We start from the raw sequence: 27,801 nt of genomic DNA, 5'->3' as shown, positions 1-27,801 counted from the left end.
CCACGGTCACAACAGTTTGAGCTTACAGTATACAGTCTTGTGGAGTTATTCTGAATGTAACAATTGGCGACGAGTAACAGATCACGAACTTTCATGCGGTTATGACTGCCGTTGGTATTCTTGAGAGATTTGTTGAGGGTGATGATTGGGAAGCCTTTGTTGAGTGTCTTGACCAGTACTTCGTGGCCAACGAACTGGATACGGAAAAAACCGCGGTCAAGCGCAGGGCGATTCTCCTCACCGTTTGCAAGTCACGATATATGGCCTCGTCAAAAATCTGCTAGCACTGACAAAACCAACGGACAAGATTTATGCAGAGTTGTGCACGCTGGTTCTGGAACACCACAAGCCGAAGGAGAGCATCTTAATGGCCAGGTATCGCTTTTACACACACCATCGCTCCGAGGGCCAGAACCTGGCGAGCTATGCCGCTGACCTAAGACGCCTTGCGGGACCATGCGAATTTGCTGGATTTTTGGGTGAAATGTTGCGGGACTTTTTCGTGCTTGGAATCGGCCATGAGGTCATTCTTCACAAACTGTTGTCTGCCGAATCCCTAGATCTGAGCAAGGCCATCACGATAGCCCAGGCTTTCATGTCCACGAAAGATAATACTAAACAGATATCTTTGCAGCATCGAAGCTCACCGGCAAGTACTGTGCATAAAATAACTCCTTCAGCAGGCAGAACTGTACATGGAAGGCCTACACGCCTACAGAGGCCAGACCTAGGATGACTCAGAGTCCGCTGTGGGGCGTGACTGCAAATCCATTAACACCATGTTGCCGCTGCAGGAGCAATCATAGAGTCCATCAATGTCGATTCAAGCACGACGTGTGCAAGGGCTGTGAAAGAGTGCCTAATGCTGGGCATTAGGCATTCTTTGGTACCTGGCCTTAAGTGGCTACAGTTCATGTGTGAGCTTTGACACTGAGTGATGGTCGGCTATTTGACCGCAGAGGGCATCACAATCAATATGTACCTGTCCTCATTCAGAATCCATATCCACATTTTTTCCTGAGTAGTGATTCGCTGTATTTTCATCCCTCGCCCAGAGCCACTGAAGTCTATTGTAGGGCTCCTACTACCCATCACGCAACTGAGATCCTGCTCTCACTCAATGTCCACACACACACACACACACATCAGCAGAGGGCTGGACAGTGATCAAGAGCAGCACGATTAGCTGTTCCTTCCCTAACACAAAGACATTGTGATGTCCCTACCTCTGGCCCTGTTGAGGTCTGCTCGGGATTGAAGCTGGGACAATCCTGGTGATTGAATTCCTTCCGTGCACAATTCTTAGTGCACTAGTTTGGGGGTGCCTGTTCTGCAGCCCCTGGGCCAAATCGGGCCCGTGAGTTCCTTCTGTGCAGCCTACAAAGTTCCTGCCGGTTCCTGTTGCATTCGAGTGCTTCTGCACAAAACTGCTTTAGCCAGCTAGTAACATTGGGACCGTTCGAAAGTTGATCCCGGGTTTGTGGCCCTTTTCCTATTCTTTTTATATCTGATACCTTTGACTCTGGAACAATTGATTCTGGCCGTTGTGTGGGTTACAATGCCGCTGGTTCAGTCGTCCCCTGCAACAGAATAGATTGCCCCGATGACTGAGTGTGGCCAAGGTCTGTAACCTACTGCAGGTGAGGTTGCCAGCTCTGATTGGATGTATCCCTGGAGGTTTCATCACATGACCTTCCCCCTCCAACCACCCTGCACACATCCATGTTCCTTCCCTTCTCCACTATTTGAATTTATCCAGTTCAACAGTTTTCCTGACATCATACTTGTCCCTTGGAGGATAGTGTGAAGTGGCAGGAGGGTTCACAGGTTGATTAACAAACAGTCTGACAACATTTTGGAGTTGAGGGCTGAATATATGTATCACAATCAGTCAGTGTGTCACACATGTTTATGCAAAAATACAGACCTTCAACCCAAATAGTTGTCTTTCAAAGCAAAATATTGCGGGTGATGGAAATCTGAAATAAAAACAGAAAATGCTGGAAACACTCAACAGGTCGGACAGCATCAGTGGCGAGAAACACCGTTAACGTTTCAGGTTGATGACCTTTTGTCACAAAAGGTCCTGAACCTGATGAAAGGTCATCGACCTGAAACGTTAACTCTTGTTTCTCTCTCTCCACAGATGCTGTCTGACCTGCTGAGTGTTTCCAGCATTTTCTGTTTTTAATTGTCTTTCAGCATCAGCTCACTAAATTTCTCACGCCTGGAGGAATGGTAAGGTGTTGAAACCCCTGGGAATATGTCCAACCAGAGTTGGCCAGCCCAGTGCAAAGCCTGGCTGACTGACAGGGGAATGTTGGGCCCACTTGGGCAGGGGCCGAGGGCTCTGCTCCCCGCTAGGGGGCAGCGGTGAGAGCTCCTGGGGTTCCCGGATGCGGCGCGGCACCACGCGGTCGCAGCGACACACGGCAACCGCGAGGGGGCGCGGCCCGTGGCCGGAAGTGGTGGGCAATGGGCCGTCACCCCTGACCCGGATGCAGCCGCTTGTGCCTGGAGACCGGCGAAGATGGCGGCCGCGTTCAGCAAGGCGCAGAAATCGGCGCAACGCAGCCACCGGGAGCGGAGCCAGGTGAGTGTGGGGCCGAGCGGCGCGGTCCCGTCCGTCTGTCCGTCCCTCCCTCCGCTTAAAGGGATGGTGGCGGTGGAGGATAAATCCCAGCCGACTGTAAGGGCTGTCCGCAGCCGCTGGAGCCGGGCTCCAGATGTGGGCATGGTGGAAGTTACACCCCTGCAACATTCAAGTGACAACTGGATATTTACAAAAACAGAAAATACTGGAAAACTCAGCAGAAAGACTTGCATTTATATAGCGCCTTTCACCGCTAGACGTCGCAAAGCGCTTTACAGTCAATGAAGTCCTTTTGGAGCGTAGTCGCTGTTGTAATGTGCGAAACACGGCGGCCAGTTTGCGCACAGCAAGCTCCCACAAACCGCAATGAGATAATGAGCAGATAATCTGTTTGTGCTGTTGATTAAAGGGGTAAATATTGGCCCCAGGACACCGGGCATAACTCCCCGGCTCCTCTTTGAAATAGCGCCGTGGGATCTTTTACGTCCACCTGAGAGGGCAGACAGGGGCCTCGATTTAATTTCTCATCTGAAAGACGGCACCTCCAGCAGCACTGCGCTCCCTCAGCACTGCGCTGGGAGAGCCAGCTGTGCTAATGTGTTAGTCGCTGGAGTGGGTCTTGAACCCACAATTTACTGACCCATCGGTGAAAGTGCTACCCACTGAGCCACAGCTGACGCTTAGAATGGATAAATGTGCAGGACTTTGGGGAAAGAGCTGAGGTGTGGGACTAATTGGATAAGAACATAAGAAATAGGACATAGAAGCACTGATTTTTGCTGGTGCGGAGATAGTTGCCATACGGCCCCTTGAGCCTGCTCCGCCATTTAATATGATCATGGACTCGGGTCTACTTCCCTGCCCACTCCCCATAACCCCTTATTCCCTTTCTATGTTTCTATGTTTCTATGTTTTCGGTTAAGAAACTGTCTTATCTCTCTTCTAAATTTATTCAATGACCCAGCTCCCACAGTTCTCTGAGACAGCAAACTCCACAGATTTACAACCCTCAGAGAAGAAATTCCTCCTCATCTCAGTTTTAAATGGGTGGTGACCCCTTACTCTAAGATTATGCCCCCTAGTTCTAGTCTTCCCTATCAGTGGAAACGTCCTCTCTGCATCCACCTTGGCTCTTCCAAAGTGCCAGCATGAGCACGATGGGCTGAAGGACCTTCTGTGCTGTGTGATTCTATCGAGGTGAAGGATCCCAATGTGGTGAAGTGAAGCACCCAGCTTTAGTCGCACAAACACAGTGTATTGTGTTCCTAACACAGATGAGACTGCACACAGGGAGGTTAAAGTAACAGTGACCTCAGTCTTTATTAAGACACTCCAGAGTGAGGAACAGGCCTTAGGGGCTGGCTTATATACAGTGCTCCCAAGAGATGCTGGGATCCCTTGGGACTTCAGGGGATGCGCTCACTGGTGGCGGAACATGGGAGTGCATGCTTTACAGATACACAACATCACCCCCCTCCCCCCCACAAAGTCAAAGTGAAAACTATTTACAAGGTGAGGCGGTCGGGAGCCTTTCTTTCCCTGGTGGACAGCCTCGGTACAAATTTCTGTTCTGGTGTGTTGGCTGTGCCCTCGCTGGGCTGGCGTGTTGTTGGCCCTGCAGGGCTGCTGGGTGAGCCTGGGCTGTTGGGCGTGATGGGTTCGATTTCCTGATCCGGCGTGATGTCGTCGTTCCTTTGGGTGTGTGTTGTGGGCTCGCAAAAGGTGGTGTCTGCTGTGGGTTGTTCAGGGCAGTCTGTGAACCGCAGCCTCGTTTGGTCCAGGTGCTTTCTGTAAATTTGTCCATTGTCTAGTTTGACTACAACCACCCTACTCCCTTTAGCTATCACCGTGCCCACGATCCACTTGGGACCATGTCCATAGTTTAGCACATACACAGGGTAATTCAGATCAATTTCCCGTGACACAGTGGCGCGACCATCGTTTACATTTTGTTGCTGCCGCCTGCTCGCTACCTGATCATGCAGGTTGGGGTGAACCAGCGAGAGTCTGGTTTTAAGTGTCCTTTTCATGAGTAGCTCAGCTGGGGGCACCCCTGTGAGCAACTGGGGTCTCGTGCAGTAGCTGAGCAGTACTCGGGACAGGCGGGTTTGGAGTAGCCTTCTGTGACTCGTTTAAGGCTCTGTTTGATTGCTTGTACTGTCCGCTCTGCCTGCTCATTGGAGGCTGGTTTAAACGGGGCTGAGGTGACATGTTTGATCCCATTGCGGGTCATGAATTCTTTAAATTCGGCACTGGTGAATCATGGCCCGTTGTCACTGACCAGTATGTCAGACAGGCCGTGGGTGGCAAACATGGCCCTCAGGCTTTCAATGGTGGCGGTGCTTCCCGACATTTCACATTCAATCCATTTTGAAAAAGCATCCACCACCACCAGGAACATTTTACCGAGAAATGGGCCCGCATAGTCGACATAGATCCTCGACCATGGTCTGGAGGGCCAGGACCACAAACTTACTGGTGCCTCTCTGGGCGCGTTGTTCAACTGAGCGCGCACGCTTCATTGCCGTACACAGGACTCTAAGTCAGAGTTAATACCAGGCCACCACATGTGGGATCTGGCTATCGCTTTCATCATTACTATACCTGGGTGTGTATTGTGGTGATCCGAGATGAACGTCTCCCTGCCCTTTTTGGGTAGCACTATGCGGTTACCCCACAAGAGGCAGTCTGCCTGAATGGACAGCTCGTCCTTTCGCCGCTGGAACGGCTTGATTAGCTCTTGCCTTTCAATGGGGATGCTGGCCCAGCTCCCATGCAGTACACTTTTTTACTAGGGACAGCAGAGGATCTTGGCGGGCCATGATTTATCATTTTCAAACGCTTCCATGACCATCAACAAGTCTGTGGGCTGCGCCATTTCCACCCCCGTGGTGGGCAATGGTAGCCTACTGAGAGCATCCGCGCAGTTCTCGGTGCCTGGCCTGTGGCGGATGGTATAGTTATACGCTGATAATGCGAGTGCCCACCTTTGTATGAGGGCTGAGTCATTAGTGTTTAGCCCCTTGTTTTCAGCGAACAGGGATATGAGGGGCTTGTGATCGGTTTCCGACTCAAATTTGAGGCCAAACAGGTACTGATGCATTTTCTTTACCCCGAACACACACGCGAATGCCTCTTTCTCAATCATGCTGTAGGCCCTCTCGGCCTTAGACAAGCTCCTGGAAGCATAGGCGACAGGTTGCAAATTTCCCCCAACGTTAGCTTGTTGTAATATACACTTGACTCCGTACGACGACGCATCACATGCTAGCACAAGTCTTTTACACGGGTTATACAATACAAGCAGCTTGTTGAGCATAAAATGTTTCTGGCTTTCTCAAAAGCAATTACTTGGTTTTTTCCCATATCCAGTTCTCACCTTTATGCAATAACACATGTAGGGGCTCTAAGAGGATGCTTAGCCCCAGTAGGAAGTTACCAAAATAGGTGAGTCCCAGGAACGACCGCAGCTCCGTGACGTTCTATGGCCTGGGCGCGTTCCTGATGGCCTCTGTCTTGGCGTCTGTGGGCCGAATGCGATCTTTCTCTCCAAAAACTCCACTTCTGTTACCATGAAGACGCATTTCGACCTCTTCAGTCGCAGCCCTACGTGATCCAGTCGCTGGAGGACCTTCTCCAGGTTTTGTAGGTGATCGACGGTGTCCTGACCTGTGACCAGTATGTCGTCCTGAAAAACCACCGTGCGTGGTACCGACTTGAGTAGGCTCTCCATGTTTCTCTGGCAGATCGCTGCAGCCGACCATATTCCAAATGGGCATCTGTTGTAGATGAACAGCCCCTTGTGCATGTTGATGCAGGTGAGGCCTTTCGAAGACTCCTGCGTCATGTAGGCCGAAGTCAGGTCAAGCTTGGTGAATGTCTTGCCTCCTGCCAGCGTCGCAAATTGGTCGTCTGCCTTAGGTAGCGGGTATTGGTCCTGTAGTGTGAAACCATTAATAGTTACTTTATAATCGCCGCAAATTCTGACCGTGCCATCACTTTTGAGCACTGGAACAATCGGGCTGGCCCACTCGCTGAATTCCACTGGGGAGATGATGCCCTCGCGTTGCAGCCTGTCCAGCTCGATTTCCACTCTCTCCCTCATCATGTGAGGTTCCGATTGCGCCTTGTGGTGAATGGGTCGTGCCTCTGGGACCAAGTGGATCCACACTATCGCCCTGGAAAAGTTTCCAATGCCTGGCTCAAAAAGGGAAGGAAATTTGATCAGAACCTGAGTACATGAGGCCTCATTGACATGTGATAGCGCTCGGATGTCATCCCAATTCGAGCGGATTTTGCCCAACCAGCTCCTTCCAAGCAGTGTGGGGCCATCGCCCAGGACAATCCAGAGTGGCAGTTCGTGCACCGTGTCCTCGTAGGTGACCTTGACCATGGCGCTGCCCAGGACAGTGATAAGCTCTTTGGTGTTCGTTCTCAATTTCGTGTGGATGGGGCTCAGGGCTGGTCTGAGTGCCTTGTTGCATCACAGTCCCTCAAACATCTTTTTACTCATGATGGAGTGTCCAGTTCCATGGCTACAGGTAAGCCATTCAATTTTACATTTAGCATTATAGGTGGACATTTCATTGAAAATGTGTTCAACCCGTGTACTTCAGCGTCTGCCTCCTCACGCTGAGGCTCGAAATTGCTTTGATCCACCATGGACCGATCTTCCTCTGCCACGTGGTGGTTAGCAGGTTTTGCAAAGCTTGCAGGTTGTCTGCAAGCTCGTTGGAGGTGCCCCATTGTTCTACAGCTCTTGCAAACATACCCTTTGAAGCGGCATGAATAGGCTGAATGGAAGCCTCCACAACATCAACAAGGTGTGAATTGCCTTACATTCATCCTTTGTTGCGGACTCTGAGTCATCTGGATCATCTGAGGCCTGCTGGCAGTTGCAGACTCGTGGTTTCTGCCCTGTACATTTCTGCTCGCAAACACAGTTCCAGTTAATTTATGAACATTGCTAGCACTTGTGTGCTGAGAGATTTGTTTGGTGTTATCACTGGTGGACATAAACGCCTGTGCTATCGCAATGTCCTTACTGAGGTTCAGTGTCTCTACAGTCAAAAGTTTTCGTAGGATGATCTCGTGGCCGATGCCCAGTACAAAAAGGTCTCTGAGCATTTGCTCCAGGTAGCCATCAAACTCACATTGTCCTGCAAGTCGCCTTAGCTCGGCGACGTAGCTCGCCACTTCTTGACCTTCAGATCGCTGGCACGTGTAGAACCGATACCTTGCCATCAGCACGTTCTCCCTCGGTTTAAGATGCTCCCGAACCAATGTACACAGCTCCTCATACGACTTATCTGTGTGTTTCACTGGAGCCAGAAGATTCTTCATGAGGCTGTAGGTTGGTGCCCCGCAGACCGTGAGGAGGACCGCTCTCCTTTTTGCAGTGCTTCCTTCTCCGTCCAGCTCGTTGGCTACAAAATACTGGTCTAGCCGTTCGACATAGGCGTCCCAGTCCTCACCCTCCGAGAACTTCTCCAGGAAGCCCACAGTTTGCTGCATCTTTTGCGTTGGATTCGTATACTCGTCGCCAGTTATTGTGTTCCTAACTCGGATGAGACTGCACACAGGGAGGTTAAAGTAACAGTGACCTCAGTCTTTATTAAGACACTCCAGAGTGAGGAACAGGCCTTCGGGGTTGGCTTATTTACAGTGCTCCCAAGGGATGCTGGGATCCCTTGGGTCTTCAGGGGATGCGCTCCCTGGTGGCAGAACATGGGAGTGCATGCTTTACAGATACACAACACAGTGCAATATTGGTTAAGGTGCAGAGTAAAGCTACCGCTCTCCCCCAATAATGTACTTCTAACAAGCTCAGAAACACAATTCTAATACTTTGTTTGTAAAACTGGCCACCCTCCCAGCCACCACATGCAGCACAGTTTGTTGCCTATGTACAAGCAACAGTGATTACACTTCAAAATTCATTGGTCATGAAGCGTTTTCCCACCTCCTGAGGACACGATAGATACTATCGAGAGAAAAGAAAATACTTGCATTTATATCGTGCCTTTCATGACCACATGCCATCCCAAAGTGCTTTACAGCTAACAAAGTACTTTTGAAGTATATTTACTTTTGTAATGTAAGGACAGGACTCGGCAATATGTGCACAGCAGAGTCCCACAAACAGCGATGAGATAAATTACCAGATAATCTGTTTGTGATGTTGGCAGAAATAAATAAATTGTGGCCAGGACACCGGGAAGAGTCCCTTATCTTTGTATAGTGCCACGGGATGTTTTATGCCCACCTGAGATGGCAGGAGGGCCATTGGTTTAACGTCTCAAAGATGGCACCTCCTACTCAGCATTACACTAAAGTGTCAACCAGGATTATATACTCAAGTCCTGAGGTGATGTTTACATCCATGGCCTTCCGATTCAGGGTAAGAATGTTGCCACTGAACCAAGGCTGAGTGATTTAGGTTAAAATAACAATCAGTTGAAAACTGAGCGAACTGGGTGGGCTGCCGCTTTTACACCGTGTCAAATTTTATTTTCTATTGAAGAAATTGGACAGTAAACCATTGTTTGACCCAAACAGCCAGTTTCCCGACATGCAGGTTGGGTTAAAGTTACCCCAAAATGTTGGCCTTTGGTCAGTGGTAACACCTTTTTTTTAATAAATACAATTCTTCCTTTTAACACAACTTCGCACAAAACCCAAAGGCATGTGAAAATGCTTGAGGTAAAATTCAACTTTGGCAGGCTGGAAGGAAGGCCCGTGTGATAAATACAAATGATAAATGAAATGTTTTTCTAAGCTGTGTTGAAATATATTGTTGGAGTAAAGTAGAAGTCATTTTACTAACCTATTGTGTACTGCATGTGATAATGAAGCCAGGTGTAAAATATGAAGTGCTTCATTCCTCAGTATTTGCTTCCTTCTTTGGGTGTAATCGAGAAATGAAACCCACTTGTGCACCCATTTTATCGGTCAAGTTGTGCCTGAAATTTCCCGTCAAATCACATTACCATGCGCTGGAACCTAAACATCAGCTTAAACAAGCGGGAATCGGCATAAACAAGCAGGCCTGAGGAAAGCACAGAACTTGCACCATACATTATGAAAATAAAAGTTTCAAGCCACCTAACCGCCATTCATGCACATTAGGCACAGCATGTTTGAGACTCTGCAATCGTGGAAACTTTTCAATTTTGATTGTGACTCGCACTGATGCCACAAAAATGCATTCAAAGAAACAGAAACTTCAGTGCAGATCTCAGTGCGGATAAATTATTTTTAAATGCTTTAAAACAAATTGCAATAGACCACTGGAAAAATGACTCTTTCCTGCTGCGCCTAAAATTCTGGGCCTAATTTTACACCATTTTCAACCAGCATAATTGCAGGGATTTCACGTGTACGGCTCTTTAATGGGGCGGGGGGGGGTGACACTATTTTAATGCGTCGAGATGCATAGCGTAATAATACACGTAACACATTTGTGCCTGAGTTTCCTCGACCTTTTACGCTGGGTATTTGCTTTACTTCCTGATTACGCATGTCTCTGGGCGCAAATACACAGGAAATTCCCACCCCTCGTGTCCGGTACGTTCCCGATGTCAAAGTAATCTTGTTTTTAAAAGGTCAGTCACTGACCTGGAACCTGGAATTCACGGGCACTTTGCAATTGAGAAATTTGACTCGCTAATCAACTAAACCCGAGGCTGTGTTTACTTAACTGTCAGATTTTGGACTTAAAGGCACATGACCCTATCTTAGTTGCAGAATTATACTTTGTGCATTATATGGCATAAGACTGATGTCCTTCTGTAAAGCAGTCTGTCATTCAAATTAATGTGAGCAGTGCTATGAGAATCTGTTGTATTTAAAAATAAATTGCCTTTCAAAATGTTATGAACAGAATCCCATTAACATATATTTTACCCATTGTGCACAGCCTGGATTTCGAAAGCGCCTGGGTCTGTTGGAGAAGAAGAAAGATTACAAGCTTCGTGCACAGTAAGTGCTTCATAAATGACAAGTCCAAAGCATCTGGCTTGAATTAAAGTACAGGTTGTACCTCTCCAGTCCGGGACACACTCATCCGGAAACATCCGTGGTTCGGCATTAGTTGGGCCTGAGGGAATGACGTTTTTTTTTTAAGTTTTCGTCGGCTGCAATGGCTGCCATCAGTGTGTCCAACGATCAGCTTGGAACATCAGTCAGTGAGTGCTTGCCCAGGTGCTGAGGAAGCCGCCCACAGGGTGCCAGCACACACTCGCACAGACACCGAAGCGCGGGCACTGCCCACCGGTACCGGTAAGCAAGACCTTCCGTAGTTCGGGAAATTCTCTGATCCGGCAGCAGTCAGGTCCCGAGGATGCCGGACTGGAGAGGTACAACTGTATTGTATCCTGATTGTACTTGTGTACAATATTCTGCATCTAGACTTACAGGATTTTAAACTTTTAGGAATATTTGTCCAGAGACTCTACCTGATATCCTCTGCAAGCTGCTCAAGGTCCTGGAAAAACGTATCCATGAGTGCTTTTAGAATACATGCTGTTTGAATAGGTTTTTGGGTAAGTTGAGGCTTTTGGCGGGGAGGGGATAGCATAATTTCTGTCTCTTTTATGTGTTGTTGAACTGTTAATCCACTAAAAGAATCCTAACGAGATTGAATGTAGCCTCTGTTTAAAATGTCCCAGAGTTTGCCATATTTAAGCTTGATTGATGTCATGTTGTAGATTTGAGTTATTTTGCAATCCCAAAGTTTTCTAGAGGTAAGCCCGCTGACTTGTTACCACACATTTCAGGGATTACCATCGCAAACAGAACACCCTAAAGGCATTACGCCAAAAGGCGTTGGAGAAAAATCCAGATGAATTCTACTTTCGCATGACCAGCACCAAACTCCAGGTAAGGTTTTCTTTAGTGCTGTAAACTAGGTGTAGCTGAGAAAAGCAGTACCGAGATATTGTTTGAACTACTACGCTCAACTTTTCTCAGTTCAAAAATAATCACTTGATCGTCTATTGTTTCTGCTCAGTTCCAGAAGTACAAGTTATGTTGTGCTGGTGATGTGGAGTTTCTGTTCATATAACAAGATATGGCTTTATAAATTGCTGTAGACTAGATCCTCTGAAATTCATGTATTGCCTAGGATGATTTTAAGTATTTTCAGTTCCAACCTAACATTCGTTTAGACTGTATCTGATTGGTACCAAGTCTTTGGAAAGAGAACCTCATTTAACATTAGTGCTGTAATAAGCCCTACTGTTTCAAAGTAATGTTTTTATAAATTCTCCCTAAAGTGAGCAGCCTCTCCCTCCACCACAGAGAGGCAGTCACCCAGTGGCTGAAGAGCTCCTCCCAGAGTCGCAATGCGGATTCTGTCCACGAAGGAGCACAACGGACACGATCTTCACCGCACGACAAATCCAAGAAAAATGTAGGGAGCGGCATCAACCTCTGTACATGGCTTTCTTTCACCTCACAAAGGCCTTTTACTCCGTCATCCACGAGGGATTATGGAGCGTCGTTCTCAAATTCGTCTGTCCTCAATTTGTCACCATCCTCCGCCTGCGTCACGATGACATGCAAGCTGTGATTCTTACCAACAGATCCACCACAGACCCAATGCAAGTGCAGACCGGGGTCAAGCAAGGCTGTGTCATTGCACCAACGCTCTTCTCAATTTTCCTCGCTGCAATGCTCCATCTCACCTTTAACAAGCTCCCTGCTGGAGTGGAGTTAATCTATAGGACAAACGGTAAATTGTTCAACCTCCGATGCCTCCAGTCCAGATCCAAGGTTGTTCCATCCTCTGTCATTGAATTGCAATATGCAGATGACGCTTGCGTTTGTGCACACTCGGAGTCCGAACCGTCGTTAACACCTTCACTGAAGCGTACGAGAGTCTGGGCATTACATTAAACATCAATAAAGACACAGGTTCTCTACCAACCTGCCTCCGTCACACAGTACTGCTCCCCAATTATCAAGATCCATGACGAGACCTTGGACAATGTGGACCACTTCCCATACCCAGCAAGACAGACATCGATGACAAAGTCCAACACCGCCTTCATTGTGCCAGTGTAGCCTTCGGCCGCCTGAGGAAAAAAGTGTTCGAAAACCAGGATCTCAAACCCAGCACCAAGCTCATGGTCTACATCATCATCATCATCATAGGCAGTCCCTCGAAATCGAGGAAGACTTGCTTCCACTCAAAGTGAGTTCTCAGCTGGCTGTACAGTCCAATGTGGGAACTACAGTCTCTGTCACAGGTGGGGCAGACAGTGGTTGAAGGAAAGGGTGGGCGGGGAGCCTGGTTTGCCGCACGCTCCTTCCGCTGTCTGCGCTTGGTTTCTGCATGTTCTCGGCGACAAGGCTCGAGGTGCTTAGTGCCCTCCCGGATGCTCTTCCTCCATGCTGGGCTGTACTGGGCCAGGAATTCCCAGCTGCTGGTGGGGATGTTGCACTTTATCAAGGAGGCTTTGAAACATTTCCTCTGCCCACCTGGGGCTTGCTTGTCATGTAGGAGTTCCGAGTAGAGCGTTTGCTTTGGGAGTCTAGTGTCGGGCATGCGGACGATGTGGCCCGCCCAACGGAGCTGGTCGAATGTGGTCAGTGCTTCGATGCTGGGGATGTCGGCCTGAGCGCGAACACTGACATTGCTGCATCTATCCTCCCAGTGGATTTGCAGGACCTTGTGGAGACAGCGCAGTTGGTACTTCTCCAGCGCTTTGAGATGTCTGCTGTATATGGTCCACGTATCTGAGCCATAGGAGGGCAGGTATCACTACTACCCTGTAGACCATAAGCTTGGTGCCAGATTTGAGATACTGGCCTTCAAACACTCTCTTCCTTAGGCGACCGAAGGCTGCGCTGGCACACTGGAGACGTTGTTGGATCTCATTATCGATGTCTGCCCTTGCTGATAGTAGGCTCCCGAGGTATGGAAAATGATCCACGCTGTCCAAGGCCGTGCTGTGGATTTTGATGACCGGGGGGCAGTGCTGTGTGGCGGGGTCAGGTTGGTGGAGGACCTTTGTCTTATGGATGTTTAGTGTAAGGCCCATGCTTTCGTACGTGTTGACGAAAGTGTACAATGGACAAAATCTTCACCACGCGACAACTACAAGAGAAATGCAGAGAACAGCATCAACCCTCGTACATGGCCTTCTTTGACCTCACAAAGGCCTTTGACACTGACAACCGTGAGGGACTATGGAGCGTCCTCCTCCATTTTGGCTGCCCCCAAAAGTTTGTCACTATCCTCTGCCTGCTCCACGATGACATGCAAGCCATGATCTTGACCAACGGATCCACTACAGACCCAATTCATGGTCTACAGAGCAGTAGTGATACCCACTCTCAGAAACATAGACTATGTACAGTAGGCACCTCAAAGCACTGGAGAAGTACCACCAATGCCGCCGCAAAATCCTGTAAATTCATTGGCAGGATAGGCGCACCAACGTCAGCGTTCTCTCTCAGGCCAATATCCCTAGCATTGAGGCATTGACCACGCTCAATCAAGCACTCTAATCCGAGCTACGTCACGGCTGACGAGCTCCAGGAGGGCAGAGTAAATGCTTCAAGGACACCCTCAAAGCCTCCTTGAAAAAATGGAACATCCCCACCGACTCTTGGGAATCCCTGGCCCAAGACCGCTCAAAGTAGAGGAAAAGCATCCGAGAAGACGCCAAACACTTCAAGTTTTTTAGCTGGGGGCACGCGGAAGTGAAGTACAAAAAGTGGAAGGAGCGTCCAACAAATCAAGGTCCCCATCCACCCGTCTCGCCAACCACCATCTGCCCCACCTGTGATCGAGACTAGGTCCCGCATTGGTCTCATCACCTTAGAACTCATTTTAGTGTGGAAGCAAGTCATCCTCGACTCTGGGAGACTGCCTAAGAAGAAGGCGACGACGACAACTTGATATTCTCCCTACAGTGAGCAGCCTCTCCCTCCCTCCAAACCAAACGAACGGTTTGTCGCATCCCCTTCAGTCTATACACTAACAACCAGACAAAATGTATCTGACATTATCAACAGATTATACAATTCCAGCCAATCTTAACAACGCCAATCGATTAGTTGTTTATATGTGGCCTGCTGGTTCTATAATGTTTCCTAAGAAAGAAATTGGCACCTCTTGATTTAAACAAACAAAGAGTAAATGTCTTCTTCCAAGTCCTGTTCTTTGTGAATATTTGGAAATTTTCACAGCAGAGTGCAATTTGAGGACGATGGTGTTCATATACAAGTTAATATTCCCACCTGGAGTGTCTGGCACTATTGTAAGCTATACATCCCCAAAACACATTTATTTTACATACACTCTTGAAAGCTGTTTGATATCTTGGACACTGATGAAATAGCTCCACACCACTGCCATGTCACTGGGGCAACAACAACTTGTATTTATATAGCGCCTTTAATGTAGTAAAACATCCCCAGGCGCTTCACAGGAGTGTTATAAAACAAAATTTGACAGTTACATAAGGAGATAAGAGTTTTTAAGGCGCATCTTAAAGGAGGAAAGAGAGGCGGAGAGGTTCAGGGAGGGAATTCCAGAGCTTGGGGCCAGGCAGCTGAAGGCACGGCCACCAGTGACGAAGCGATTAAAATCGGGGATGCGCAAGAGGCCAGAAATAGAGGAGCACAGATATCGCGGAGGGTTGTGAGGGACCCTTTTTATTGTATAATGATGCAGACCAGTCCACTGCTTGAACTGCACAATATACAGTTCTTAACAGGCATACTCCTTGTCTGTGGTAGGATTTACTCCTCCTTACAAGTAAGCTTTAGAATTAACTCACTTTAGTTGTGATCTATCAGTCTCTCTCACTCATGGGATATCGTAGTCATTATAAAAGAGTATGGGTTGCCAACAGACAAGTTCCTTCACCTTTAAGTGAAAATAATCTGTGTTTAAATTCTGTTCCTAGCTATATAATTTTATTTCATGCACTGTTTTTAAAAAAAAATCTCTTGCCCTTTGAGTATTTGCTGTACATATTTAATTCAAGTGGCTGAGGCTACATCTGTTGTACCTGCTTTTGCTTGCTCGCACTGGTATAGACGTTTTCTCTTGATCTAAAGCAATAGCATCTGTTCTGAAAAGATTAGGGATTGCAGACAATACTTCTACTTTATTTCTCTCTGCATTTTTTAAGAAATCTTTTGCTTCCTATCTGTTTGCTGTTTAGGATGGAGTTCACGTTATCAAGCAATCTGAAGAGGAAGTAACTGAGGAGCAGCTGAAGATCATGAGAACGCAAGATGTTAAATATGTGGAAATGAAACGGGTTGCCGAGGCAAAGGTGACTTCATTTTTATTGCTTTGCTAGTAGTTTTCCCAAGAATGCCCCTCCGTCAGTTCCACGAAATCTGTCATTTAAAAATGGGATTGGTCACAGTGTTTTTCAACATAAATCTTTTGATATTTGACGTTCTAGTACGTGCTACTCCAACCCTTCTTTGGTTTGAAGGGAACAGGAAGCTATGTCCTTTACAACAATCTTTTTGTGACCTTGTTAATTCTCAGTGATGAACAAACTGCTGTTTCCCCAGTCCAGAACCAGGGGTCACAGTTTAAGGATAAGGGTAAGCCATTTACGACCGAGATGAGGAGAAACTTCTTCACTCAGAGAGTTGTGGGCATGTGGAATTCTCTACCACAGAAAGTTGTTGGGGCCAGTTTGTTAGATATATTCAAAAGGGACCCTCACGGCTAAAGGGATCAAGGGGTATTGAGAGAAAGCAGAACTGGGGTACTGAAGTTGCATGATCAGCCATGATCATATTGAATGGTGGTGCAGGCTCGAAGGGCCGAATGGCTTACTGCGGCACCTATTTTCTATATTTCATGGAATGTTTCTTTCATTGTAATAGCGACTGAATGGCCACTTGGTGGCACTAAAACATTTTCTGTTGATATTTGAATTGTTCACTGTGCTGAAAGAAGGAATGAGATTTAAAGTATTGTACAGTACTCTCCAGCATTGCAGAAGAAAAATCTGTGGGTCCAGACACTGTTTTTAAAACGTGTACAGCTGCTACTTAATTTATTTTTTTAAGTCAACATTATATTGCCTAGCTAACTTAGAGCGGGGAAAGTTTTATGGAACCTGCATTGAACCTGTTTGCAAGGGGAGAACGATGGTTCATTGCAATCTTCTTCTATAATCAAACTTCTTATGGGAAATGGGATTATTGTTGCGGGTTCGTCATCTAAGGGGTAGGCTTCTCTGCTGGCATTTCAAACTCTGTGCAGTCTTTACAAAATATATCTATATTTCCAATTTGTGTATCCTTTTCAAGTACTGCCAACAACTATCAGCACCATCCTACCTGTGTATCCAGCTAGTTGCAACATTAGAAAGTCCCAGGGTGGATTACAGAGTGGTGTATAGACCTTATCCAGTATTAAGCTTGTATATTTATTGCTGCCTCAGACATTCTCAAACTGGAGACCAACAAGGGACCTCATATGCCTCTTGATTAACTCTAAATTACTTTGTATAATGTTTTTACTTGCCATCTCATAACCAGCGGCTAGCATCACATCAGACCAAATTGATTACATCAGTGAGAGTCATTGACAATGTTCCATGTAATTTTTGGGACGCCATGCAGGCCCCTTTAAAGGACTGCGTGGCCCATTCAAAGTTCCATGTATGCACGGTTTCTGCATTGAAAAGCCGGCTACGCGGGTTTCCTGGAGTGCTGTGGCCGGGAAGCTTAAAGAGAACATTGGTCTTTCACCATGACGATTAATAAAGGACATTTGAAATGGGCATTGAAAATTGATTTTAAATAATTACATTTCTGTTTAAGAATATGCAGGTTATAATATTTGTAAAATATAAGATGAATAAAATGGCTGGTATATTTTATAATGTTTGTTACAATTCGTGCTATGGGACCTGCCACTATTTCCTCCAGTGTAGCACTAATACAAATCAAGAGAGTGACACATTCAATCTCCAGTCTGTGCTAATTTGCTTGATCTTAGCTGGTTTGTTGTAATTGGTCTCAGTGCCTCTAGGTCCAAGGAGAGGGAAAAACAGATCAGTGAAGTTAGGTCTTACCTACAAGCAAGTAGCGAACACTCTCTGTATAGGCTTACACATGAAGTATGGCCTTTTGTCTAGGGTACAAGATGGCCAACATGACTCTCTGTTCTCTTCTCCCTTCTCTTCAACCCCATGTTGAGGTGGAGGAGAGGGGTCTGGGGGGCAGAGAACAGAAAGGCTTTTGTCCAACTCCGTCCTTACTCTCCAAGCTCGTCTTTTCTATGACACATACCATCATCGATCCATTCCCCACCTAATTCCTGCCCCCCAACCTAGCCAATGTTATTAATTGCTCTGTCTGCTCATGCTGCTGATTCCCAACTCTCCCTTGGTGTCACTTCTATTGACCTCACTACCACCGCTGTGCTTTTGGACTGGCTGTTCGACATCAAGCCATGTATGTGTCAAAATTCCCTCCAAGTGAACACTGGGAAGACTGAAGCCATCATTATAAGTCCATCATCAACATAAACTCTGCTTTGTTACTGACTCCATCCCTCCCGCCCCGCTCAGAGGCTGAACAAGACTACGCAAAACCGTGGCATCCTATTTGACTCTGAGCTGAGTTTCAATTCCCATGTCCTATTCACCACCAAGGTGCTTACTTCCATCTTTATCATTTCATCCATTTTAATTGCTACTTCAAATCACTGGTTGAAACCTTTATACAAGGTTTTGTTACCTCCAGAATATTTTTCCCACAAGTCTCCTTGCGGATCTTCCATCCTCAACCATCCATGAATTCGAACACGTGCAAAACTCAGCTGTCCATATCCTGGCCTGTTGCTCATCACTCATCTCCTCAACTGGTTGACACTAGCATCCTATTCCTCAACACATTGAATTTAGAATTCTCATCCTTATCTTTAAATACATTCATAGTCTCACTCCACCTAACTTTACAATGACCTCCAGCTTTGTACTCCCAGCTGCACTCTTCAGTCCTCTGACTCTGGGCTTTAGTGCATCTTGCATTCCCTGTGCCCCATCATTGGTGGTAGTGATTTCACCTGCCTCAACCCTGCTCTCTGGAATTCATTACCTAAACCACACCACTTCACTCTCTGCCTTTAAACATCTTCTCAAAACCCATCTTTTTGACCAATCCTTTGGTCATTTATCCCAATTCTTCCACCATGACTTGATTTCTATTCCTTTTAATTAAAAAAATCACACCTACTTTGGGACATTTTCTAGCTTAAAGGTACCTTATGAATGCATGTTGCTATCTAGCACAGGTCCACTAGAGGCATCACAGCTCAGTGTCAGAAGTATATTAAGAGAACGAAAGGCAGCATGTTGACGACTTCTGACCTGTTGCTCTGAAGTTTTCAGGCACTGGCCAAAATATAAACTTGTCTCATCAACAGCAATTAACCTGAAAATGACTTCTGGATCTCTAGCAGTTAAACTTTACAGTCATTGAGACAGTCAGATAAAACACAACATTACATGGTATCACATGCCATTTTCACAGATTTCAATAATAGCTTTTATCCAGGGAAAAGTAAATAATGGGAATATTTAGCCTGCTGTGTGAGGTTTCATGTGCACTGATTTGATTTTGCCAATTTCTGATACATTTGCAGAAAATTGAACGACTCAAGTCTGAACTCCATCTTTTAGAGGCTGATGGAAAGCCCCCCAATAAACACATCTTCTTCTGTGATTCGAAAAAGGAAGGTGCTGTATCATGTTACATACTATATGATCTGTGCCTCATTTTACAACTTGTGTTTTTTTAAAGAATTTAGTAATGAAGGGTTAGCTTGTTATAGAAGGACAGATTATTTGAATACAATGGGTCAAATTTTGCGGTCGGAGGCTTCCCACGGGCGGATGCCTCCAACCGAATTTTTTTTTACGGCAGTACCAGGTGGAGGAACGAACACTTGCGCTCTGAGGCCTAGATATGCAGCCCGCTGCAGAGACCCACATGTTCCAGGAGCGAATGCGCATCCTGGGATCGCATAGAAATTCACAGCGCAGAAGGAGGCCATTCCGGCCCATCGTGCCCGCGCCGGCCGACAAAGAGCCACACGGCCCTTGGTCAGCAACCCTAAAGGTTACATATAAACCTATGAACAATGGTGGAAAGGCAAAGAGCACCCAGCCCAACCAATCCACCTTACCACAACTGCGACACCCCTTATACTAAAACATTCTACACTCCACCCCAACCGGAGCCATGTGATCTCCTGGGAGAGACAAAAACCAGATAAAAACCCAGGCCAATTTAGGGAGAAAAAAATCTGGCAAAATTCCTCTCCGACCCATCCAGGCGATCAAAACTAGTCCAGGAGATCACCCTGGCCGTATTCTATTCCCTGTAATACTTACCATTATATCTGCTCCGTCCAACAAAAGGTCTTCCAGTCTAATCCCAATTACCAGCTCTAGGTCCGTAACCCTGCAGGTTACTGCACTTTAAGTGTCTATCCAACCATCTCTTAAAAGTGGTAAGGGTTTCTGCATCCACCACTCTTCCAGGCAGCGAGTTCCAGATCCCCACAACCCTCTGCATACAGAAGCCTTCCTCAAATCCCCTCTAAACCTTCCACCAACCACCTTAAAACTGTGCCCCCTCGTAATAGACCCCTCCACCAATGGAAATAGACCCTTACTATCCACTATGTCGAGGCCCCTCAATATTTTGTACACCTCTATGAGGTCTCCTCTCAACCTCCTCTGTTCCAAGGAGAGCAAACCCAGCCTATCCAATCTGTCCTCAGAACTAAGATTCTCCATTCCAGGCAAATCTCCTCTGCACCCTCTCCAGTGCAATCACGTCCTTCCTATAATATGGCGACCAGAACTGCACGCAGTACTCCAGCTGTGGCCTAACCAAAGTATTATACAATTTAAGCAGAACCTCCCTGTTCTTATATTCTATGTCTCGGCCAATAAAGGCAAGCACTCCGTATGCCTTCTTAACCACCTTATCCACCTGGGCCTGAACCACCAATCACAATGTAGTATTCTCATTCATAGTAATGGGAGCTTGCTATCAATGAGAATGCCCCTAAAATCAAAGAAAACACAAACATAAATATAAAAATTAATAGCAATTGCATTAAATTAAATGTTTTAGAAAAAAATGTATTTTAAAATTTTGTTTTAAATGTTTTAATAGTGTTAAAAAATAAACTCGTCTTCATAGACAGGGTTTTTCATAGAAAAAATAAATGTTATTACTTATTTTTATATCTATATAGCCCAAATCTCCACCCGCGAAGGCCCTTCTTCTGGGGAGGCGATCTGTCAAAAGATCACAAGTGCCGGGTTCAGGCGCATGTGCTTCCTGCGCTTAAACCTGGAACTTGCGGGGCCTCTTCAGGCGCCTCAATTTCAGGGCCATTAAGTCTTGTACAATTGCATTGCTTTGGATCACTTTCCGTCTTGTTCTGAGAAATATTATACATTCAATTTGAATTCAACTTTTTTTTAATGAAAAGAAATGATTTTTCTCACCATTTAGCTCTTGCCCAGAAGACCTAGGCTCCTTTTTCGGGTTCTGGTCTGTGTCCTGATTGCCCTCTGATACATTGCACAAATGAGCCTTTTCTTGTATTTGATCAAACCCAGTGATGACTTCATTCCCATGGCCGCGCATGCATGCACGCCTTAACCCCGGAGCACTACAGCCTACTGAAGTGCCTCTGTAACTGAGCCGGCTGAGATTAGCTGACCCAGCACAGCCCAGAGATTGAACCTGGATCTCCCGGCCATGAATGGCTCGGGTGCTCACTGGACAAACTTGCTGAACCATGTTGAGAACACAATTTTCGGGTCAGCGGCAATATTTCTTCATCATTTAAAAATAGAGCAAAAACACTAAATTGCAGAAAAACAATGGATTAAGAAATATTCTACACAGGTATCCCAATTCTGCTTTTGAACACTAAAAATATAAAGGTTTTATATGAAAGCAGATTGTACTTTGAAAGCTGAAAATGCTTTTCAGTGCTCAAAGAATCAGTCTTTGAGCAGAGTAGATCAATTCAGCCGAGAGTGGTTAATTTACAAGGCCCTGTTGACAAAATCAGGATGGAGGTGACTGATAGTTATGGAAACAAAACATAACATGTTTAATAAGGAGTGCTGGTCTGAAGATGGAATAGAGGAACATTTGTTGAGACAGTATGGGGACCGTTTCTCTGTTTCTGCCCATTGCTGTACCTGACCTGGAAGAGAATACTGCATGGCGACACTGTGTAAAATGGATAAATGCTCCATTGTCCAGCCCCGTTGTCACTTGCCTCAGGAAGGACAATACTCGAAAATATTAGTAAGAGGAAGGAATAGTGCATCTTGTCTGCTTTTTGTTTTCAAGCTTTAAGAGTTATTTCAGTTGTTATCACTGGTGATTGATGCACTGCCTATTTAAATACAACATAAATTATATACTTTGCCATACGTTGTAATAATCATAATTTAATTATAAGCTGATTTTGTGTTCTTCGCACACTTTTACAGGAATAGAAATGCACTCTCGTCCTCCTACTTAATGCCCAATATACTAACATAAATTATAAAATGTTAGTGACTTACCGAGCTAATAACTGGCATGCCCCATTGCTGAATTCTTCCTTTTCCTGTTCCCTTTTCCTGAGGGTATTTACTGATGCTATTGTAATGTTTCACGTGTGCTACTTGCCATCCTGTACTTCAGCATTCTTCATTTATGAATGCAGAAAGTGAGCTTTGACAGGTTATGTGACAGCCAGAACAACATCACGAAGCCCTATCCTGTACTACGCCCTATAATCAAGAATTGGATTTGCCAGTACACAGGGCCTTTCAGCCCCTCGAGCCTGTTCCGCCATGCAATGACATCATTGCTGATCTGTATTCTAACTCCATCCACCTGCTATAACGTCATAAATCTGTACTACCCTTGGCTCGCAAAAATCTAGCGATCTCAGATTTATAATGATTCATTCAGCTAGCATCTACTGCTTTTTGTGGAAGAGTTTCCCACACTTTTCCCACTCTGCATGAAAACGTGTTTCCTACTTTTCTCCTGAATGGCCTGGCTCTGATTTTAAGGTTACGTCCCCTTGTCCTACGTTCGCCCACTAGCAGAAAAAGTTTCTCCATCTACCTATCAATTCCTTTCAAAATCCTTTCAAAACCCTCAATCAAATCACCCCTTACCTTCTATATTCTAGGGAATACAAGCCGAGTTTATGTAAAATCTCCTCAGAATTTAACCCTTGGAACTCTGGCAACATTCTAGTGACTCTGCACTGCATTCCTTCCAAGGCCAATATATCCTTTCTAAGGTTCGATGCCCAGACTGTACACAGTGATCCAGATGTTGTCTAATCAGGGTTTTGTATAGCTGTGGCAAAACTTTCTCCCCTTTATATTCTAGCACTCTAGTTACAAAGGTTAACATTCCATTAGCCATTTTTTAAATTATTTTTTGTACCTGATCCCTACATTTTAGTGATTTGTGTACAGCAACCCCAAAATATTTTTTGACCTCCACTGTTCCTAGCTTTTCACCATTTAAAAAAAAAAAAGCTGGTTTTGGTCCAAAATGGATGACCTCACACTTACCTGCGTTGAACTTCATCTGCCACAGTTTTTACCACTCACTTAATCTTTCAGTGTCTCATTTTGTAATTTTATGCTCCAGCCTAGACTACTTACTATGTCACCAATTTTAGTGTCATCAGCACATTTAGATATTTTGGCTCTCTATTGTGTTATCCAAGTTACTAATAAATATAGTGAATAGTTGAGGCCCCAGCACAGATCCTTGTGGGACACCACTAGTCACCCCCTTCCAATTCGAGTACATACCCATTCTCTCTACTCTGCTTTCTACCGCCTAACCAATCTCCCAACCAGGTCAATAATTTGCCTTCCGTTCCATGAGCTTTAATATTAGCTTACAGTCACTCCTGTGGAACGTTATCGAAAGCCTTCTGGAAGTCCATATAAACTATACTCATAGGCATTCTCCTCTCTACTACTTTAGTTATTTCCTCAAAAAATTCCATTAGATTCATTAGACATGACCTACCCGTTAGAAATTCATGTTGGCTCAAATTTCTCAATGCCACACTGTCCTTAATTACTAATTCCAATAACTTCCCCACAACAGATGTTACACGAACATGTCTATAATTTCCTGGTTTTGGTCTCCCACCTTTTCTTAAATAATACAATTTTCTAATCTGAAGGAACAATTCCTGAATTGAGGGAGGTTTGAAAGATTCTGACTAAAGCATCTGCAATTTCCTCACCTACTTCCTTTAAAACCCTGGGGATTTGTCAGTCTTTAGTGTCATTTTTTTCCTCATGCTGTTTATTTGCTTACATTAGTTTTAGTGACATCCAGTCCTTGATTCATTATTAGTTTCCCTGAAATGTCAGATATATTATCCTCTTCCTCTACTGTGAAGACTGACGTAAAGTAATTATTCAACAAATCTGCCATTTCCTTATTTTCATTTGCAATATTACTCACATCTGTTTTTAAAAAGCTCACATTACCTTTGCCTACCCTTCTAATATAGTTTCCCCCCCCCCCCTCCGCAACCAAACCAAATGTACCTTCTTCCACTGCTGCCCTGGTTGAGATAACCAGCTCAGCATAGATTGATTATCATACTTGGGACCTCTTTGGTCTGTATGGCACCATACTGGCCCTGACTGCTGTACACAATTGTACTGTGTACGATTCCAGTTGTTTGCAATGTGTATTGATGGAGTGGCATGCTTTGCTGTTGCTCTGCTCTGATTTTACTGTAATGAAACTTGATTGCTCCATTATATTTGAAAACGTTCTCACATTTACATTTGTGCACAGTGAAAGAATTTGACTTGGCAAAGCGCCTCAATACTGTCCCAGAGCTGGTGGACCGGGTGTACAACCGACCTACGATTGAAACCTTACAGAAGGAAAAAATTAAAGGAGTCACTCATCCCCGTGCTCTAAAGGTAACGGGAAATCACGTTCAGATTAAAGTGTATTTTTACAAAATGAGATTAGTCAAACACACACTAAAGCAATGTTGGCATTTCAGAAAGATGATTGTCAAAATGGCAAACTAATTCCCAATCTGACTGTCATTTGAAACTTGTGACTGATAACTTGCACAGGGTCATTGGTCCAGCTGTGAGGAATATCATGACCATGTTGCACAAGGCACAGTGTTTGCTGTGAAATGCAGCGTTGCAGCATTTGTTAGTATTAATTCATTCTTAGATTCTTTTACGAGCACATTAAAGTGTATGTTGTGAAGAGAAAAGTGCCTGCTATAATAGCATGTTACTGCAGCAATATTTCTTTGTAAATGCAGGGAAAACCAGCAATTAATCAAACCTGAATCAAGCTCTCCTCTCTTTCCCCCTTTTCCAATTATTCACATATGCAATTATTATCTCTCTTTTTCACAATGATTTATAATTTTCCCTTTCAGAAACTTGCTCAACAGAGAAAGCACCAATACTCCCTTCTGAAACAGCACATTGAGAGAGAGAAGAAGATGTTTGTAGTGTCCCAGAAAATCCAGACTCGCAAAGACCTCATGGTAAGTACATTGAACTCATAGGCTTACAGCAGTTCCACGTATTGTGGATTTTATAGATCTGTACACAGCATTCGGGTGGAACTGCATTATTCACCATAACCATCTTTTGTAAATTTGAAATCAAGATAAAGCATTGAATGTTCAATCTGAGGCCACTTAGACAGAAGTGAACTCCATGGCAGTTAGTTGTATTAAGTTATAGTCATCCTTGTAATGTTTGGATGGTTAAGGACCCTCCTTTCCTGACTAAACCCAACTTTCCCTTTCCTGGAAAGGAGATGGAAACAGTGAAGCTATGGACAGAAAGAGAGTGAGGTATGAGTATTTTTGTCCAGTGCTCTATGTGCTCAAAATACAATTAATGTCTGGGCAGCCCGGCCTAACTATGGGCTAAGTTGAGAATTTGGCATAAATTGCCTTCTGCCTGAAAGATTACAAGGAAGGCTGCTACTGAGTGGTAGGGCTGGGGTGGCCAAGCTTTTGCCTTGGCTGCATTGATGTATCACATGGAGCCTTGGTGCCCATGTTTCCATTAATTTGCGCATATCTCAAGTCACTGCTGCTTCTAGATCTTGGTCATTTATTCACCAATGAGACCACAGCACTAAAAAAAACAACCCTTTCCGACTCTCCAGGCCCACAGAATTCAAACCGCGCAACCCAGTGAATAATACAAGCACAAATTCGACTGAGTTGCCTGTGCTTTGAGGACCAGATTGCCAGAGCTTGCGGACTGGAGGTTGGACATCCTGGAGTGCTTTCCTGCTGTTCTGGTGAAGGCATCTCGTTGGGAGCTTGATTTTGCATCTGTCTTTATTTGAGAGTCCTTGATACTGTTTGCCAAAGTGGAAAACGCTTTGCTTAATGACCACAAAAAGGCGAAGGGGGAGAAGTGGGGCCGTGCTGTATGAAATTTCTTTTAGGGATCCAAAATAATCCGTTGGTATCAATGGTCCCCCGAAGATGCATGGCCGCGCACCGATCCTGGGGCCCTGCACAGGCCGCTCACTAGCTGCTGCTGCAGGAAGAGATACCACGCGGCAAAATTAAAGGGCCTGCGGAGAGAGAAAAAAAATTAGAGCGAACATTGATTGGTGTAATGGGAAAATATACGCATCAGCAATGTTCTCTCCAAGCTGCGCAGCCGTGCAGTAATGAGAAAGGTCCTGCGCAGACCGCTCACCGGCTTTTACATCGTAAATACCGCCCATGCCCAGAAATTTAAAAGGACCACGCATTAAAAGAAAGAGGTCTCGCAGCTTACAGGGAACATTGCCCATCAGTATGGTAAACCCGCCTGTGTTAGAATCTGGGTCACATTTCTAAGAAGATTACATCAACCTTTCTTTTTAAAAAAAAATTCTGTTTGTCAACACAAATAGAAATGATAGTGAGTGTATTGTAAGTGAGTTTGTACACATGTTTAAGCAAATGAATTGCCTGTATTTAGTAACATTGACATTTTAAAGACTTTAATTTCCTCTGATTGCACTGGTTAATTCATTTGTGCAAAATTTCTTTGTGTGATATTTTAATGTAGCTTTTTGCCATGCTACCAGAGGAAAATAAACCTGAGCTGTATTTTAAGGGGAGTGTCTCTTTTTTTAAGCCACAAATGCAGATTTGAAGTGTTTTGTGAAATTGTATTAACCTAATAAAATCAAACTCATAGAATTCCAAAATTCAAATGAATTCACTGCCTGGATTTAATGTGGCCCATTGTGTGTGTGTGTGTGTGTGTGTGTGTGTGTGTGTGTGTGTGTGTGTGTAGAGGCAAACGTCTATCATCATTTTTACCTGAATGAAAATGATTTTTTCACAGGACAAGACCAAGAAGGTGAAAGTAAAGAAAGAAACGGTGAACTCTCCGGCCATTTATAAATTCCAGTTTCAGAGAAAACGCTGACATATCTATAACGGGCAGTTAGAATATCGCATAATGAGATACCCTTTCCATGAAGATTTTCTGGGGAGATTGGGTTTCAGACCTCTGTGTCTTTTTGTGACATTTAAGATTTATGGGCTGGCTGTTGTCAACGTAACATTAAATGAATGTGAAGAGAACAGTTACTTTATTTTGTTGACGTGCTTTTTGTTGACTGCTGTTAATCGGGTCACAGGAAAGTAAAGCAGCAAACACTTGCATTGAATTCAGATGTAATATGGAAGTATGGTATCAATCTCATCCTTTCAAATGAAGAAACAATATGACTTCAACGAACAAAAGTACTTAAAAAAAAAAAAAAAAAAAAATCATAAGTGCAGTTTTTTTGATGGTACTGTTAGGGGGGGGGTACAGGGGAACAGTCATGGGCATATTTAAGTCCCATCACAGGCACATAAGCACATAAAAGGAGCAGTAGGCCGTTTGGCCCCTCGAGCCTGCTCCGCCATTCAATAAGATCGTGGCTGATCTGATCCTAGTCTCAACTCCACTTCCCTGCCTGCTCACCATAACCCTTGACTCCCTTATCGTTCAAAAATCTGTCTATCTCCACCTTAAATATATTCAATGACCCAGCCTCCACAGCTCTCTGGGGTAGAGAATTCCAAAGATTCACGACCCTCAGAGAGAAGAAATTCCTCCTCATTTCCGTTGTAAAATGACGAC

The 27,801-nt window shown here is 45.1% G+C and overlaps 1 protein-coding gene across 1 annotated transcript; it reads left to right on the top strand.

Moving 5' to 3' along the window:
- The first annotated feature begins 2,483 nt into the window (after positions 1 to 2,483).
- Positions 2,484 to 27,254, top strand: utp11 (UTP11 small subunit processome component). Its single transcript, XM_070898489.1, has 8 exons — positions 2,484 to 2,593; positions 10,512 to 10,573; positions 11,371 to 11,473; positions 15,775 to 15,888; positions 19,233 to 19,326; positions 24,467 to 24,597; positions 25,080 to 25,190; positions 27,013 to 27,254. The coding sequence occupies exons 1-8, from the start codon at positions 2,531 to 2,533 to the stop codon at positions 27,094 to 27,096; spliced, it is 762 nt and encodes a 253-aa protein (XP_070754590.1). The 5' UTR covers positions 2,484 to 2,530; the 3' UTR covers positions 27,097 to 27,254.
- Positions 27,255 to 27,801: the final 547 nt, after the last annotated feature.

Source organism: Pristiophorus japonicus, chromosome 14 (assembly GCF_044704955.1).
Source record: "Pristiophorus japonicus isolate sPriJap1 chromosome 14, sPriJap1.hap1, whole genome shotgun sequence".
NCBI lineage: Eukaryota > Metazoa > Chordata > Chondrichthyes > Pristiophoridae > Pristiophorus > Pristiophorus japonicus.
This window is presented reverse-complemented; position numbering and strand designations above follow the sequence as displayed.

What these genes read in the sequence shown, in the direction of transcription:
- utp11 (XM_070898489.1), top strand. Translation starts at nt 2,531, where the DNA reads ATGGCGGCCGCGTTCAGCAAGGCGCAGAAATCGGCGCAACGCAGCCAC. An exon ending in AACGGGTTGCCGAGGCAAAG is followed by an intron (nt 15,889 to 19,232) that starts GTGACTTCATTT and finishes ATACATTTGCAG; the next exon opens with AAAATTGAACGACTCAAGTC. An exon ending in CTCATCCCCGTGCTCTAAAG is followed by an intron (nt 24,598 to 25,079) that starts GTAACGGGAAAT and finishes TTTCCCTTTCAG; the next exon opens with AAACTTGCTCAACAGAGAAA.